At 44.4% G+C, this 17,696-nt stretch overlaps 1 protein-coding gene across 3 annotated transcripts in view; it reads right to left on the reverse strand.

Moving 5' to 3' along the window:
• Nucleotides 1-1,310: 1,310 nt before the first annotated feature.
• Nucleotides 1,311-17,696, reverse strand: part of MTMR7 (myotubularin related protein 7) — a 40,177-nt gene continuing 23,791 nt past the window's right edge. For 2 of the 3 annotated variants that reach the window (XM_083459956.1, XM_083459958.1), the window contains exons 8-14: nt 14,285-14,394; nt 12,828-12,953; nt 12,289-12,338; nt 11,569-11,769; nt 9,540-9,671; nt 6,564-6,690; nt 3,092-3,905 (exon numbers count right to left, since the gene is read on the reverse strand). In XM_083459956.1, the coding sequence (XP_083316082.1) occupies nt 3,540-3,905; nt 6,564-6,690; nt 9,540-9,671; nt 11,569-11,769; nt 12,289-12,338; nt 12,828-12,953; nt 14,285-14,394 (1,112 nt within the window). In that variant the 3' untranslated portion in view covers nt 3,092-3,539. Of the gene's footprint in view, nt 2,886-3,091; nt 3,906-6,563; nt 6,691-9,539; nt 9,672-11,568; nt 11,770-12,288; nt 12,339-12,827; nt 12,954-14,284; nt 14,395-17,696 lie in introns of those variants that run through there. The other variant, XM_083459957.1, reaches the window with a different exon arrangement.

Genomic DNA, 17,696 nt, shown 5'->3' on the forward strand with positions numbered 1-17,696 from the left:
TCAGCCCGGACACAGAGGTCCAGCTCCGAGGGCTTTCTGGTGGTTCCCTCCCTGCAAGAAGTGAGGTTACAGGGAATCAGGCAGAGGGCCTTCTTGGTAGTGGCACCCGCCCTGTGGAATGCCTCCCATCAGATGTCAAGGAGATAAACAACTACCTGACTCTTAGAAGACATCTGAAGGCAGCCCTGTTTAGGGAAGTTTTTAATGTTTGATGTTTTATCATGTTTTTAATATTCTGTTGGGAACTGCCCAGAGTGGCTGGGGAAACCCAACCAGATGGGTGGGGTATAAATAATAAATTATTATTATTGAAATTAACAGATTAAGTTTTATTACCTTTTATTTAGGGTGGTATATACATATACCATTGGGGCTATTGAGAAACAATGGGTGTATCAGCATGCTGAAGGGAGCACTGAGGTTTGCAGGGAGAGCAGGAAGACAGAAAGCAACTTTATCTGCAAAGTAGGTCAATGAGGACTGAGTAGCCGTGAAATGCTGTTTATGGTGGAAGTGAAATTGAGAGGAAAGCACTGTGTGGAAGGAATGGCTCTCTGAAAGCCGGAATAGGAGCATTTTTGTTAGGAGGAAAGGTATGCTGTAACATCCTGTGTGTCCCATCAGTTGTACACTTCTTTTAATCTGAAATTTATCTTGGAATATATCAGTCGTTTTTGGTTTCTCCCTGGTCAATGGTGGACGTACAAATTAAAATCAGTCTCTAATATTATTGAGCAGAACCATGCCATGCCATACCTAAGCTTTGGTTCTTCTTTAAACTTAAACAGCATGTGAAGATGGAGCTTGAATTGGCACTTAAATAGCTTTACAGCTAAGAGTAGATAGTTTGGACATAAAGCATGCAGGTAAGACAAAATTTGCATGCTGGCTATTAATAGTCCAAAAGTTCTTGGCAGTTTGTCCAGGGTGCAGAAACAGATTATAGACCCACCTCAAATTTCACATTTCTCAGGGTGCATTAGGGTTTTAAAATTATATCTCTGCACCCCAACAGTGAGTCATTTGAGCACACGACACTGGAATAGTCAACCCCTTTGATCCACCCATTGGGGGGAGTTTAGTTCAGAAAGGTTTGAAGTCCACTGAACTAGTGCGGAGGAGTGGGGCTAGATTCCCCCTTACTTAAGCAGCTGGTGGCAGGGTTAAGTGTCTTGAAAGAGTTGAGCAGTGCACGCCTCTGGATTGCGGATTCAAAGAAATTGATGAGAGCACAAACATTTATTCTAAAAGAGTATCTTGAATTTTCCAAAATTATAATAATCCTAAATATAAACAATAGAGTATAATAATTGTGCGTCCTTATGTATTTATTATTTAAATAACCTTCATTCAGGTAGTATAGTGCAGCATTAAGACGATACAGAAACAAAAGAAGCCATAAGGTCTTAAATCAAGAGTTCAGGGATCCCAAGCAAAACCATCAGGAGTTGAGCGGCAAAACTGGACATTAAAATATGCTGCACAAATTTTACTAAGTGTTTATCATATTTCAAACTCCTATATTTCTAGAAATACAGACAAGATGATATAGTATACAGTGTTACACTTGTTTTAAGTTCAATTCCCAGATTTCACCTTCACACCATCCGTATTTCATATGTGATTCCACAAACATGGCGGCTTCCATGCTTTCCAAGTTTTGAAAGAAACCATTCTTCATTCCTATCCAGAAAAATCGTTAAGAATGTACATCAGGTATTCTTACGCATATGTTTTAGAAAGATGTACGATTCTAAAGTGTGGAGCTGATTTCAAAACATGGAATGTTTAAAACCAATGTGAGTCATCTTGCAAGTTTCTGAATGTTGCTAGATGTGTTACATCCCTACCAGGTTTTATCACTGAAGGCTGGCGCTATGAGTTTTGGGGACAGTGTTTGCTCCCAAAATTATGTCCCTTGTCCTACCCACTCCCCGCCCACTCCAGGAGTGAGCTACAGCCATTACATTTACATAAGAAGAAGTGACAGGAATCTGGGTCCGTGACTCTGCTGGGTTTTCTGCTACTAGTAACCAAAATCACTTAGTTTAACCAAATCCAACTAATCTGGATTACTGCAGTCCATTTACCTTATTGCAGCTCCATATACCTTAACAGGAACTATTTTTGAATCAAGCCCCCTCCTGTTTGCATTGTCACACCCTCTTTGCCTGCATGACCACACCCTGAGTTCTTTTCCTGTTTTGTCGCTAGACTAAAACCAGGGTTTGACTGTTGTACGTACACATGATAGCTAATCCAATATAAACTCTTAATCAGGAACAAAATGTGGTTTGTGGGACATGCACAGGGGGTCTTGTTGCACAGGCAGAGTTCAACTTGCGGGGCATTGAATACAGCCCAGTATCTTCCAAACTAGAAGTCAAAGATAGGCCTTAAGTACAGGGGTCCCATTAAGCAGCAATCATCTTCAAATCCCCCCACCCCCAAAATGATATAAAAGCAGAGCTCTCGGAGACAGAAGTCTAGCAAAAGACATCAATCCCCATAAACAGCCTCTCTGCATTTACCTGGATTCACATCCCTTGCTGTCTCAGTGCTACAAACCCAACCAGAATGGACAGGGTATCTTTTGTTCTACATGGGCTTGTGACTTTGCATCCTTGATCGTGAAGCTGTTGTTACACATGGCTATACCTGGAATTAAACTGGATCAGGGTCACAGTATTTAAGGAAGCGTCTCCCTTAGAGGAAAGCAAAGAGAAGGCCCTTTGTTGATTTGAGCTACAACTTCATTGTTTTCTTCCTCTTCTGCAAAACTAAGAGGCAGGAAAGATTGGGGCTTCTGGGCCTGCTTGGCACAAGCTTGTGGTCCTCAGGGTTTGTGGTCCTCAGCAGTACAGCCTTGCTTCAGTGTTCCCCATCTGTAACACAGGGAAGTGCTTTCTAAATACTTGGTCCTTTTAAGAATCAGCAGCAAGTGACTGGTATGCTGTCTGTGCCTACACTCGTCTTCTCATCACCTGCACAGGCTGGGGCTGGTGGCAGTTGTAATCCAAATTATCTGGAGGGCACCAGTTTGAGGAAGGCTGGAATAAATCCAGGAACCTGTGAATGATTTTTTTAAAAAACTATTTTAACTATAACTTTCTGAACGGATGGAGTAATGCTCTTCAAGAAGTGGACTTCTTTGTTCAGCTGTATCCATAAAGCGGCAAGCTGTTATTTTGCAGGAATGGTGAGGGCAAGTCATTGTTTTGTTTTGGCATGGCTTGCATCAACATGTTTTCTCGAAGCTTCTTTGGAACGGTACTGCTGTCGACCAACTAAACACAAACCTAGAATTCTAAGTTAAATAGAAATTGTCTGTTCTGTATGGCTTTGTCAGTTATTAAAGGAAGATGAAGCAATCCCATGACGGTTTTTAAATAGGAGAAGCTAAATATAAGAGGTTATTTTTCCAGTTAAGATTCTAGCTTACAACTATGTTACATCTGGACCTTAAATGCACAACTCTATTTCTTTGGACTTTTCTCTCTTTCAACATGCAGTCATTTGTCACCTGGCTGGCTGTCGTTTCAGACAGTAAGACAAACAGCTTCGTCCGAATCGCGGTCTTTGGTGCTATCCTCGCTGGGCAAACATCCCCCTCCGCTTGGGGACCGGCAGCTCATGTCCTCCACACCTGACTCCTGATCACTGTTGGCAGAGAGATCTGGATCAGAGCTTTTCAGGTTATCTTGCGTAAGAATCAGGGCTGAGTCTTCTTCATCTCCCTGTGATGGACTCCGGGAGGAGAAGGATTTCAGATTGCCTGTGTAATCCTGGGGAGTGTTGGCGATGCTGTCATTGGAAGTAGAATGTCCAAAGTCATTGCTTCCATTTCGTTGTTTTTGCTTCATCTCACCATTATTCAACGGCCCGCTTGTAAGTTTGGCCAATCTCTGCAAGACAAGAAACAGTTCATTCCTCGTTTTTCTATCTTTCAAAGCATGTATATCCCGCTCTTCAGCAAGAAAAGCTCCCAGAATTACTCACATATCAATAAAAATGACACAGTCCCTGCCCTGGCACCTCACAAAAGGAAAAGGGGACAGCAAGGGAAGAGAAAATATACATCCCATATTAACATTATTTCCTATTATGCTTACTATTTCTCAAGGGCCATCAAGGCCTTAAAATAAAGAAAACAAAACAGCAACCAGTCCGTTTCCATCTTAACTGGTCAAAAAGGATGGGGAGGGGAAGAGTAAAGCAAGCAAACTCAGGCATGAAATTATTGGTGTTACAAGGCTATTATAAACATCAAAAATTTGGTGCCTGGGGTTGATTATTTTCCTCTTCTCTCCCCATCCCTTTATCCTTTTGTGTCACATCTGTTGCTTTTCTTGATCTAAGTCACTCTAGGAGCCTTTGTGCATAGGGATGAGTATAAATGCTTTGAACAAAAAAACTAAATACGGAGAACAACATGAAATATAATGGATTGGATTGAGAGAGAATGGCCAAGTGAAATTACAGTGGAGCAAGTTTCCACCCTGGAGACTTAGGATACTGACTCGCACCATTCCCGCTCCACCCCCAGGCAAAATGTATTTTCTTTTCTTAGCCTGAGAAAATGTGTTTTGATAAGGTCCAATTTTTGGAGGGTTCTCTTTCATCTTTGGAAGGTCATTCCTGACCAGTCTTCATTTTTTTATTTTGACATAAATGTTTGGTACCAAGCTACTTAGAAGACTGTCTAAGCCCAACTGAACTTGCCAGGGATTTGAGATCAGCTACAGAAGTCCCATTAGTGTAGTCTCCATAAAATAAGCAAAGGCTGGTGTATACAAAAGACAGTGCCTTTTCTGCAATGTGCCCATGTCTATGGAACACTCTCCCTCAAGATCAGCTCTCTCCTTCGTAGTGTTTAGGTGGGCTCTAAAAACAATTTTTAATGAGAGAGTTTAACAGGCAGTAGTCTGGACGCGGGTGGCGCTGTGGGTAAAAGCCTCAGCGCCTAGGGCTTGCCGATCGAAAGGTCGGTGGTTCGAATCCCCGCGGTGGGGTGCGCTCCCGTTGCTCGGTCCCAGCACCTGCCAACCTAGCAGTTCGAAAGCACCCCCGGGTGCAAGTAGCTAAATAGGGACCGCTTACTGGCGGGAAGGTAAACGACGTTTCCGTGTGCTGCGCTGGCTCGCCAGATGCAGCTTTGTCATGCTGGCCACGTGACCCGGAAGTGTCTCCGGACAGCGCTGGCCCTCGGCCTCTTGAGTGAGATGGGCGCACAACCTTAGAGTCTGTCAAGACTGGCCCGTACGGGCAGGGGTACCTTTACCTTTACCTAGTCTTACTGCTGGCTGCAATATATTGATCTGAAATGTTTTTACTGCTACTATTACACCTCTGATTATGCTGTTTATATTTTATACAGTTTGTAATTGTTTTACATGTTATAAGTCACCACGGGGGAAATGTTTCATTTTAAATGGCAGCTAATAACTACAATTTTATGGGGGGACAGGAAAGAGAGGATGGGAAATCATAATAAAAGCAAGACAAAAAAAAAGTCTTCTGTCTCATCACTTTTAGGATCAGGGATTGTGAAGTATTTGGTACTATTTCGCTGGTACAGTAAACACTGACAGACGTTGGGAACAATCCACCCAAAGTCATAAAATTAGCTTTAGCTGGGGGGGGGGGGTGTGTGGAATGCAAGTGCTCCAGTCAAGAAAGGGAGATCTGTATGCTGGAGGTGCATCTCTGTATCTTCATAGTGATGGACTCAGTTTAGCTTGATGGACGCATCCCCATCTGGGACCACCAGCTGCATGCAACACACACACATTGAACTGGATCAAAGCTGGGCCACCACACTGACTTCAAGAAGCATAGTGAAATGTAGTGGTTATAGAGTGTTGACTAGGACCTGGGAGTCCAGGTTCAATGCCCTGTTCAACTCTGAAAGCTCCTTCACTGGACGAGTCCCAGTTTCTAAACCTAACCTCCCTCACAGGGTGGCTACAAGAATAAAACAGGGAGAAGGAGAACCACATAGACCACCTTTGTTCCTTGGAGGAAAGGTGGGATTGTTGGCATCCATCATGAGAGAGAATGGCATGTGCCACTGGGGATGAAGTCAAACCAAAGTGCAAGCTTGGGCAGTGTGGATGGAGGTCCTGGGCTGCCCAGATGACAAGAAACCACTCTGGGCCTTGCTGATGATATCCCACAAGGCAGCGGAGGTTTAAGATCAGAGTTTTCTTTCTCAATGGGTTACCATCCCAGGTTGACAAATCCCATCTTCCCCCTCTATAGCACATGCAGAAACCACCTTATGGACCCACTATTGGTTCGTCCTCCAGAGCCTGTCTCTGCATGCAAAGGAAGTCCCTATCTCATGGAAGGTTTGAGACCCATCAGCTACCCTCACCTGGTTTAGCCAACCAGTTGCATGCTGACAGCTTCTAGGAGCTACAGGTGGGAGCTGAGAGCAGGATGGGGACCAAAGGTGGACAAACTACCCCAGAAGGAGCATAACATGTCCCCCACCAGAGGGACTACCCCTGGCCCTAACACCCCAAAGGCGGGATAGAAATGTAATAAATAAATAAAGATACCTCTTCCAAGACCAGTAGCTCTTCCTCCAATTGTTGTGTTTCTTCCTTCACTGCCAATAAGTACTCAGTAACAGACTGCCGAGGATGCAGCCCTTTTTCAAAGCGGTTGTACATTCCACTCCAGAATCTGGAAAACGAAAGAATGAAGTTGCAGGACTCACAAGGAAATCCAGTACATGCCTATTCAGGAGTATGTCCCACAGAGTTCAATGGGGAAAGTTGTACCTAAATGAGTATAAGATCGCTTTTAAGGCCCAGCGCAGACCTCTATGCCAGCAGTCGGCAACCTGCGGCCCACAAAGACTGTTTTACTGGCCCACGAGCTGAGCTGCCCACTCAGCGAGCACCCCGCACTCTGCGCTAAACCAGCACAGCGTGGGAACTCGCCGAGCGGCACCGGAAATCGCGCCTGCACATGCGCAGATACCGGAAATCGCGTCTGCATGTCAAGACGCTGAAAATTGCTTCTGCGCAGGTGCGATTTTTGGTGTCTGAGCATGCGCAGAAGCAATTTCTGGCACTGTGGACATGCGCAGACAAGATTTCTGGCGTCACGCTGCGCCAGTCTGGCTCACAGACAATCTCCGTGGGAGTGATCCGGCCCATGGCCGGTAAACCTTGCTGACCCCTGCTCTATGCTATACTAGGCACAAGTTTAATAAGGGGGGAAGTTCCTCAAATTTCAAGTTGACATGTGAAAATCCTTGCCTGCCTTCTTCTATCTAGGGGCTAATTTTAACATGGAAGTCTGCAAAGCCATGAAGCTCAAATATATATTCCTGGATTTCTGAGACGTTTCTGTCTGGGAAAGTGACACATTTCAGCATGAAGCAGCTGTCGAGCAATCAATATTTCACAAATTGCCGCAAGCACAAGATCCCTGAAACAATGAGTGTGCTGCAGTGAGAAGGAACACCTAATGTATAGGCAGATGTTTCTTCACATATACCTGAGACGCTGGTTCCCCCCGTGACCTACTCTAGTTTACTCTGTCATTGTCACAGACCTCACCTACATGACAGTTCCCTGGTTAACCTGAAAACAGTAGTCTCAGAGAAGGTGGGGTACACCATAAAGACATGTTGTGGACAACTTGGGTTAGACTTATCTGCCCTGTTGTCCAGTTCCTCCGGTTACATGCAACCAAAGGTCGGTTGCGTGTGCATAAGCAGATCAGAGCAGGGTTAAGTAACAGTCAGAGGTGGATTCCGAATAGAGCTGTTTAGAAAGGGCTTGTGAGGCTATTTTAAGAGGCTCTGTAATGCTGTAAGTTCTAATGATAGCGCTAAGTGGATTCCCGTCAACACAACCACCCCTTTCCCAAATCTATAGTAGTTCAGTTTAATTCTCAAGAGGCAATGTTATCTTAAGATCAACTTTTAAAAAACAATTTCCTCGGGGAACAAAGCAATCAGAACAATAAAACAGCACACCCCATAAAGGAAACCAATGAGAGATCCTGATTTTTACCATTTGCATTTGTACATAAAACATTTTCAGCCTTTGAATTGTAGCAATAATAAACATTATTTGTAAATTTCCATAAATATAATTTTAGGGGACTGGATGTGCTCGTTCCAGTGTCAGCGATCCTCACGGCACATCAGGGTTAAGACTGCAGCCCCATTAGGCATTTGGTATCCATAGCTACCAAATGTGTGAAGGGACCAAAGAGTACATGTGGGGCTAGCCCCCCTACCACTGACTCTGCCATGCATGCCAGCCCCACCAGCTGCATGATTTGCATCAGTTTGAAGGGCACTGCTTCTGGGCATGTCAGTTTCCAACCTGAGGACAGGACCTCTGATTAACCAAGCTTTCCCATCCCGGTGGAGGAAATCCTATGTGCTGAGGAGGGCCCCTCGTCAGACTGCTGGTAATGACTCATCAGCTTGTAGGTGTGCCCACCACATGCAGTAGCAAGTCTTGTGCCTTTCAGCTGACCCCTTCATGTGGTTGGTGTTCATGGGTACCAAATGCCTCAGCAGGGCACGTCTATGCTGCAGAAGGCCTTCTCGGTAGTTGCACCTGCCCTGGGGAGCGCCCTCCCATCAGATGTCAAAGAGATAAAAAAAATCATATGACTTTGGGCAGCTCTGAAGGCAGCCCTGTTTCAGGAAGCTTTTAATGTTTGATGTTTCGGTGTGTTACTTTATACTTTATTGGAAGCTGCCCAGAGTGGCTGGGGCAACCAGGTCAGGCAGGGTACAAGAAATATGTTGTTGTTGTTGTTGTTATTCCACAGGATCACAGAAAATATATAAAAACTCTAGCTTTGGGAGTGGGGGGGGGGCTAGAAAAACAAAAATGAGCAAGAAACCTAGGAATATATGTAAGTGGCCATTTGGGAAGGAAGTCCTACACAGGCACATTTGACTTTAAAAGTGAGAACTTCAATTATTTATTTATTTATTTATTTATTTATTTATTTATTTATTTATTTATTTATTTATTTATTCGGTTGTTTGTGCGTGCCCCAGCTATCTGACTGGGCCGGACCAGCCACTCTGGGCAGCTTCCAGCATGTATAAAAACATAGTAAAACATTAAACCTTAAAAAGCTTCCATATACAGGGTTGTATATACAGGCGAAAGAGAGAGAAAGAGAGAAGATGATGATGATATATATATTCAATATAACTTAAGGATGACATTTGCTGAAAGATGTTAGAAATCAAACCACAGGATATCTGCCACATAAACAAGGTACAAGCCTATAATGGGAACAGGTGCTTTCAGAACATATATCCTAATACAAATTTATTTCAGGACTGGGCATTGACATTATTTCTGGGAATAATCCAGTGATACAAGTGAAGAGTCTATTTAGCAAGAAACTCCACATGGCTTTATGTCTCCTAAACGCAACGTTATCACATTATTCATACACCGGAATGAAACCTGGGAAACAAACAGCAGCATTTTGTCCTAACGTTTTCCGTTAAGAGAACACCCAGTGGCAAGATTGTCACTTACTTGTAGATAATATGGCAGGGTGCAGACTGTGGGTGCAGGGTCCGGTTATGGTCTTCCCTGTACAGCGGATTCACATAATCTGCCCGATTCTTCCACAAGTGAGCCCAAAGTGAGTAAGTCCGCTCTTGAATCCTGTGAGTTGATTTGAAAGACAAGTCCCATGAATACAAGCCCAAGCCCAAATACGCTGGTGGAAGTAGGTTAAGAGAGCAGGTGTTTAGTTAAGAAGTCTAGAATTCAAACGCTCTGGACTGGGTACTCTTTGATTCAAGCTCCCCTATTCTGAATGGAAAGGGATTACAGGAGGGGTGGAGAACCTCAATCCCTGAGGCCAAAAGTGGCCCACTGAGCATCACTTCCCAGCCCTTTGAACCCTCTCCAAAGAAGAAGAAGAGTTTGGATTTGATATCCCGCTATATCACTACCTGAAGGAGTCTCAAAGCGGCTAGCATTCTCCTTTCCCTTCCTCCCCCACAACAAACACTCTGTGAGGTGAGTGGGGCTGAGAGACTTCAAAGAAGTGTGACTGGCCCAAGGTCACCCAGCAGCTGCATGTGGAGGAGCAGAGATGCGCACCCGGTTCACCAGATTACGAGTCTATTGCTCTTAACCACTACAGCACACTGGCTCTCCAAAAGCACATCCCTTTCCCAGGCTGCAGTCTTCACTGGCCCTCGAGTGCTTCTGTCTGGATTGAATGTGTCCTTGGCCTATGATTGTGCTTCTTGCTTACTTGAGTGGAAAGGGTAAGGCGGGGACGACGACGCATGTGCACACGTTTTTCACATAGAAGCTGCTACCTTTTGCATGGCTGACATGCAGCCTACCGCACAAAGTTGCACCTGTTGTTCAGTCCACTTTTTGTCCTGGGGTCTGCTCAGAACTTGAAAACAGAGCAAGCTTTCCCACAAGTCAAGGCACTGTCAGGCAAGGAATGTCCACATTTAGGAATTAACTCAAGTGTTTCCCAAACAGCTGCTTTTGGACTACAATTCCCATCATCCCTGACCACTGGTCTTGCTAGCTAGTGATGGTGGGATTTGTAGCCCAAAAACAGCTGGACACCCAGGTTTGGGAAACAATGATGTTGCCAAAAGTGCACTTACAAGTTAGGAAAAGGCGGGGCCATCAGTCCTACGTCTCTCAGCTACACCTAGGTGTGCACCCGATGAGGCAGTTGCCGCAACGGAGAGGCCCCTCCCTTGAACCTGGCTTACGTATCTCCCTTATCCGAACTGCGCACAAGTAGGTGAAGATTCTGCCTGTGTGTAACCTTCTGCTCCTCCCTCTTCAATCCCATTCTGGTCCCGGGAATCAGTGGAGCAGGACTGAAGGGGGCAGGAGGAGTGGGTGTTGAAGCCCTTGACTCTACAACAGCCTGACCTCTCTCTTCCTCCCCTGCACCTGGTCTTCACTCTCCAAACCTGCAGCTTCTCCTGCCTCTGACTCTTGCCTCCTGGCTGTTACAGGTTCCTTTCTTCCACGTCAGTCTCCAACCCCCTTCTGCCAGTGTACACTTGTCAGTGTTCGGCCAGTGTCCCTGACCTAAGGGAATGAAGCCCTTGAATTGAAAAATGTTGCTCACCCCTAGTCTAGACGGTACATTCAACTCCAAATCAAATCCAGTGAATAAAAGTGATATAGCAGGGGTGCAATTCCTATTAGCCAGGCTGCCAGGGGTGGATGGGAGCAGGACTCCAACATCACTAGAGGTAAGCCACAGCAGTCCAACAGGCCTAGGGCTGTAGCAAGCTTGAGACGTTTGAAGTCCAAGTCATGGCAAAACACAGGTCCTTTCTGTTCTCAAAAAAGGCATGTTATCAGACTTCCATCTTGTAGTCCAAAAGATATGGAGTTAACTAGGTTAGGAAACCTGATATAACTTGTAGAACTAGGAAGTAGAGGGCAAAAGATTTTCATGGCCAAGTCTGCCCTCTCCAGTCCCCCATTCATCTAAATGAAATACAGCTCTCAAGGAGTGAATGGCCTATTGTGCATACGTATCATTTAAGTGGCAAGCATGCCTTACTTCAGCTCTCGCCTTTCCTTCTGGCAGTTGCACAGGAAGTTCCCAAACTGGCACGAACAGATGTGATGCTGTATGTGGATTAGGAACCTTTCGTTGAATTCAAAGGCACAAGGAAATTGTTCCATAAGCTGCCAAACACACTCGATGAACTGATCAATGACTGGAGAGATCTCCTTTGGGTCTCCATCTAAATTGCCATACCTAAAACAATCCCAAAATGAAAAGTTAATTCATAGCAAATGATCCTTTTCAATGAATGACACCCTGCACCATTGCAAGCCCAGTCCTAAACTTCAATTTAAATACTTTTTTAAAAGAAAAATATTACTTTGGTGCCATTCCCAGCACTTCAGAACCAAGTCTGAAGTTTGACTTGGCTGAGGCATGAGAGTCAGCCCAAGCCTGAATAGCTAACATTTCAATTTATTTGCATACAATCAGAAAATAGTTTGCCTACATAGTCATACACAAGGCAGTGCCCTGGTTATCTTGAATTACTACTACAACACCATAGTTTGAAACATTGCACAACCACTGCTGTCCCTCAGTCAAAGATTGGCTGCCTCATACAACATGACAGGTATGGAAGATTTAGCTCATAGCTCAAAGGCGCAGCTATAGGTATTATTTAGAAAGTGTTGTTCATTTGCTATCCGATGGTAGCAACACATTTCATTGGCTGTAGCCTCATGAAATCTACACATAGCAAACCACACTTACCTGTGATTAAATTTATGGCCAAATGAAACCCAGTCTTTGTCAATTAATACCTAGAAGGAGAGAGGTGTGTATAAGAAGCTCACATGCATTTTTAAGAAAACAGAAAATTATCTTCACTGTCAGTCTAAGGCAGGGGTGGGGATACCTATTTTCAGACTCCAACTATCATCAGCCCCAGCCAGCATGACCGGTGGCCAAGAATAATGGGAGTTGTAGTTCAGCAACATCCAATGGGGAGAATAGAAAAGAGGGGAGACCTGTGCTTTTTAGGCAAGAGTCAAGTGGAAGTGTGGATGAGCTTTCAGGATTGACAATCCTGAGCGAATGGGCAAATGGTTGACTCAGCATAAGGGAGCTTTCATTGCTCCTATGCTACACTTGCTCTCACAGAGGCGCATAGAACCAAACCACTAGATAATTAAAAGTAGCTTTAAATTACTTTTAGTGTTAAGGAAGCCTCTGCTATATTAAGCCAAGTAACTACAGAACATATAGCTTGTTACAAGTCTCCCTTTTTCTGCAAAAGCAAGCATGCTTACCATAAACCCTTTCATAGTTCTGTAATATGGATCTATAAGAAGGCTTGCTACGGAGCAAACCTGAGCTGTCCGGTCCCATCCGTCAGAACAGTGAACAAGAACGCTCACTCCTTCTTCAGCAACAGCCTAAAATACAGAGGAACATTGAAGAGATATATAGCCAATAAAATGCATAGCAATAACATTTCCATCATTTGTGTGAAGTACGTCAAACTGGCGCAGCCAACTCAAAGAACGACTTGCTTGGATTTGCAAAGTTTCCAGCTACAGTTTCCCAGCATCTCTAGGTATTGCTTGGAAAGTCATGTGCCTATACAGCATAGACCAGGGGTGCAGACCAGCAGAGACCAGAAGTGGGGAATCTGTGACCTTCCATACGTTGTTGGACTCCAACTCCCATCAGTCCTTGTCGGCATGTCCACTGGTCAGGGACAATGAAAGTTGCAGTCTAGCAGAATTTGGAGGGGCACAAGTTTCCCATCCCTGGTGTAAGCAAAACTTAGCTAGATGGACCAGGCATCTGACTCCATCTCAGGCAGCTTCTTATGTTCCAGTGTTTCCAAACAAAGAACTCTACAAGTCAACATAATGCACTGGGCAGATCTTGGCAGGCGGTGGACAGCAATTATATATCTTGTCATATTTTGCTTCTGTCAGCTTTAGGGGTCATGCCCAGCTTGTCAAAATGTTCAAATCAGCTTATTGATCCTGGGTCAGGGGTTGACATGCTGTCCACAAAGGCTTTCACTTGTGCCTTTGGGCAGGTGTCCCAGACTATAAGATTTCATATTTTTTTTTTAAAAAAGGTCTCTAGCTCATCTAGAAAGAAAGTTATGGAACAAAATGTGCAGGTACCTTCTAAGCAATTTCTGTGAAATGAGAGTGAGGGTGGTGTGGCGACCTTATATATATTTTTTCTAGCACTGAAAAATGCTCCCTGTTGATATTAAATAGCAAGAGCATCAGTGTGTCTGTCAATATAGTGTGATCTCCACAATCAGAACCAGCAGAACATAGCTGACTTCCCATGGAAAGCATAAAGTTGTTGCAGGCAACCATCTCTCTTAATTTTGTGTTGTACCACATTGCTCATGGAAGCCATTCTGTGACTGATGCCTCCAGAACGCTCTCAAAATGTGAGATATGGCCACTGGTCCAAAAAGGTTGGCAACCCCTGCTCTATGTTCCCTGGTTGTTGGGAGTGTGGTGTCAACAGCCACAGGTACGCAGGACAGGTAATGGTAACTTGGGCAGGACAGAGTGGGCTACAGGGGCCATGACACAATTTGTTTCAGTAACATGGTACCTGTTTTTTACAGAGCAACACCGTCTACTTCCCTAGCCTCTTACATTTCTTACATAATAAATCCCTGAAGGCAGCAGCAAGTCAGCAGCATAAAATCAGGTCTCCTGAATCAGCATTATCCCAATTTCTTTCTTAAAAGTACATACTGCACCTTAGCAATAAAGATGCCAGCATCCATGATGGCTTTGATATGCTTTAGCCAGCCTGAGTTCTCTAAACCCCAGAGGAAGTCACTCATCGAAGGAGATCTCAGCTCGCAAACTGCAAAATACACTAGCTTCAGTAAAGAATTCTGTTTACAGCCAGTTTTACATTATTGCCATTATTATTAATGTTTTTAAAATTTGTATGCCGCCCTTCATCTGCAGATCCCATCGTGGTTCGCAACATAAAATTGCAATATAAAAACCACAAAATACATAAAATCCTAGTTGTAGAGTTGGAAGGGACCACAAGGGTTATGTAGTTCCATCCCTGCAATGCAGGAATCTGTTGCCCAATGTAGGACTCAAACCCACAACCCTGAAATTAAGAGTTTCATGCTGTAACAACTGAGCTATTGGAGAGGCCATAGTAAAAATAAAAACAACAATAAGAACATTGTATTTTCCAATACATAGCACATGAAAAGGGGGAATTCAAAAAAGGACTGGGAGCTGGTTCCCACATGCATAATCGTAGCTTTTAGTGTAATTATATACAGGTATACCCAAAATAAATTTAACAGGGGTATACTGCCACATAAAGGAGCACAGCCTTCAGAGTCACAAGGATGACTTGGGAAAGGTGTGGATACACCTTTTTGTTGCCAGGACTGCCTAAATAGGTTTTCATCTTTCTTCAAATGCACACATTATAGAGTAATACAGAATCAATCTGCAATGAGCTTTTATTTTTGGAATGAAACCAGTTTCTCCAGAAGTACTTTTCAGGGGCAGGAAATATGCAATAGATCTAGACTGTGTGAGGACTAAGAATAAAAACAAATCCAAGTACTCAGTCTCCTTGGATTCTGAAATAAGAGGTCATGTGATTCTATGATTCTATGATTCTATGTGTACACAATCTCACAAAGCTGCAGAATGCTTGCTTACACATCTAGGGACAAATTTGTTATGTGTATAACAAAGCCCAAATTTTATTTAAATGAAAAGCAGTGAAGGGAGGCAACATGGGGGAGTGTTGCTATTTACCCACCAAGGATGGTATTCAACCAAGCAGACAAACTGCAAATTGACCCTCACAGATAAAAGTTTAAAAAGCAACAGCGAAGGGGAAGCATTTTAACTTGTATTGATCAGATTTAATTTGTAGAACCTGGGACCCAAATAGAAAGCCTTTGTAATGAGTAGCATCATACATGTCATAAACTAGAAGCTAGAGACCCTGGGATGCGGGTGGCGCTGTGGGTTTAACTACAGAGCCTAGGGCTTGCTGATCAGAAGGTTGGCGGTTCGAATCCCCGTGACCGGGTGCTCTGTCCCAGCTTCTGCCAACCTGTTGTTGTTTAGTCGTTTAGTCGTGTCTGACTCTTCATGACCCCGTGGACCAGAGCACGCCAGGCACTCCTGTCTTCCTCTGCCTCCCGCAGTTTGGTCAAACTCATGTTCGTAGCTTCGAGAACACTATCCAACCATCTCGTCCTCTGTCGTCCCCTTCTCCTTGTGCCCTCCATCTTTCCCAACATCAGTGTCTTTTCCAGGGAGTCTTCTCTTCTCATGAGGTGGCCAAAATATTGGAGCCTCGGCTTCACAATCTGTCCTTCCAGTGAGCACTCAGGGCTGATTTCCTTAAGAATGGATAGGTTTGATCTTCTTGCAGTCCATGGGACTCTCAAGAGTCTCCTCCAGCACCATAATTCAAAAGTATCAATTCTTCGGCGATCAGCCTTCTTTTTGGTCCAGCTTTCACTTCCATACATCACTACTGGGAAAACCATAGCTTTAACTATACGGACCTTTGTTGGCAAGGTGATGTCTCTACTTTTTAAGATGCTGTCTAGGTTTGTCATTGCTTTTCTCCCAAGAAGCAGGTGTCTTTTAATTTCGTGGCTGCTGTCACCATCTAGCAGTTCAAAAGCATGAAGTGCAAGTAGATAAATAGGTACCGCTCCAGCGGGAAGGTAAACAGCATTTCCATGCACTGCTCTGGTTTGCCTGAAGTGGCTTAGTCATGCTGGCCACATGACCTGGAAGCTGTACGCCAGCTTCCACGGCCAGTAAAGTGAGATGAACGCTGCAAGCCCACAGTCGTCCGCAACTGGACCTAATGGTCAGGGATCCCGTTACCTTTGGAGACCCTAAAGCAATTCAGCTAAAGCCAAAGAGAATGCCAGGAGAATGGTAGCTTGAAGGATTGAAGAGACGATAACCAAGTTGCAGAGAACTCAAGTTTAAGGCCAGATCTGTCCCATAGGATTAAGCTCCCAAATTTAATCCCAGCTATCTGCAGCTAAAGGATCAGGAGTGATGTCGTTTGATGTAAAAGGGCCCAAGGTCCTGAAGATCCTGAAGAGCCACACCTGGTTGGAATAGGCCAAGAGTAGCCAATGTGGTCCTCTGAAGATTCTGTTGGACTCCGACACCCATCATCCCTGACCATTACCTATGTTGTCTGAGGGTTGGAGTCCAACAACATCTGGAGGATGCCAGGTTGGCTATTCCTAGAGTAGAAATTCCTGGCCAGATGAGCAAATATTCTGCAGGTACTTGTAAATCTGATGCTTGGACACATATGCCCTTACTTAACCCAGAGTCCTTTCAGCTAACCTTCCATCCAGTGATCTATCACATAAGGCCATTTTAAAAAATGGCATCTCACAGAACTCCTGATGGCCCACTGCTGACAGCAAGAAACCTGTCCAATGATTTATGTATCCATGCAGATGGGAGCACAAGCAATTAGCGGCTGGATTCAAACCGAGATGGCTGCCTCTTGTTTGCAAAGTGCAGGATAAAGTCAAAATAGAGCCTTCCTCCCATATCAGAATCAATATTTGCTCTCCACTTTACTGAGCAAAGTCCATAAAGTCCTAAATTATAGGCCTGCAACCATATAGACATCAAGAGAACTCCCGCTGATGTGGAGTTCAACTGTGAGGAATTAAATAACTAAGCAAAAGCTCCATTATATTGCACTGGCACCTTCATATGTGCACCAAAAAGCATTAATCTATAAAAAGGGTCTGCAAAGAGGAGAATCTGGGACAGATCTGGCCCTAAGCACAGGAGACAACCCTCAGTGGGTGGGTGTGTTTGTGTGTGACTCAAATATCTGGCAAGCTCAGCAACTCACAAGATGACCTTATTTCTCTTTTGAACAGGGAAAGCTGGTGGCTGGTGAGGAATGCAACCCTGTTAACTATGAATAGTAGAGAAAGAGGTAATGACTGGTCCGATTTTTTAATTTACTTAATCAGGGAGCATAACAGAACCGAGATGACTCAGCCAGTAGAGCATGAGACCCTTAATCCTAGGGTCGTGGGTTCGAAACCCACATTGGGCAAAAGGTTCCTGCATCACAGGGGGTTGGACTAGATGACCCTCGTGGTCCCTTCTAACTCT

This window comes from Podarcis liolepis (genome assembly GCF_965112155.1).
Source record: "Podarcis liolepis genome assembly, chromosome: 9".
NCBI classification, from domain to species: domain Eukaryota; kingdom Metazoa; phylum Chordata; class Lepidosauria; order Squamata; family Lacertidae; genus Podarcis; species Podarcis liolepis.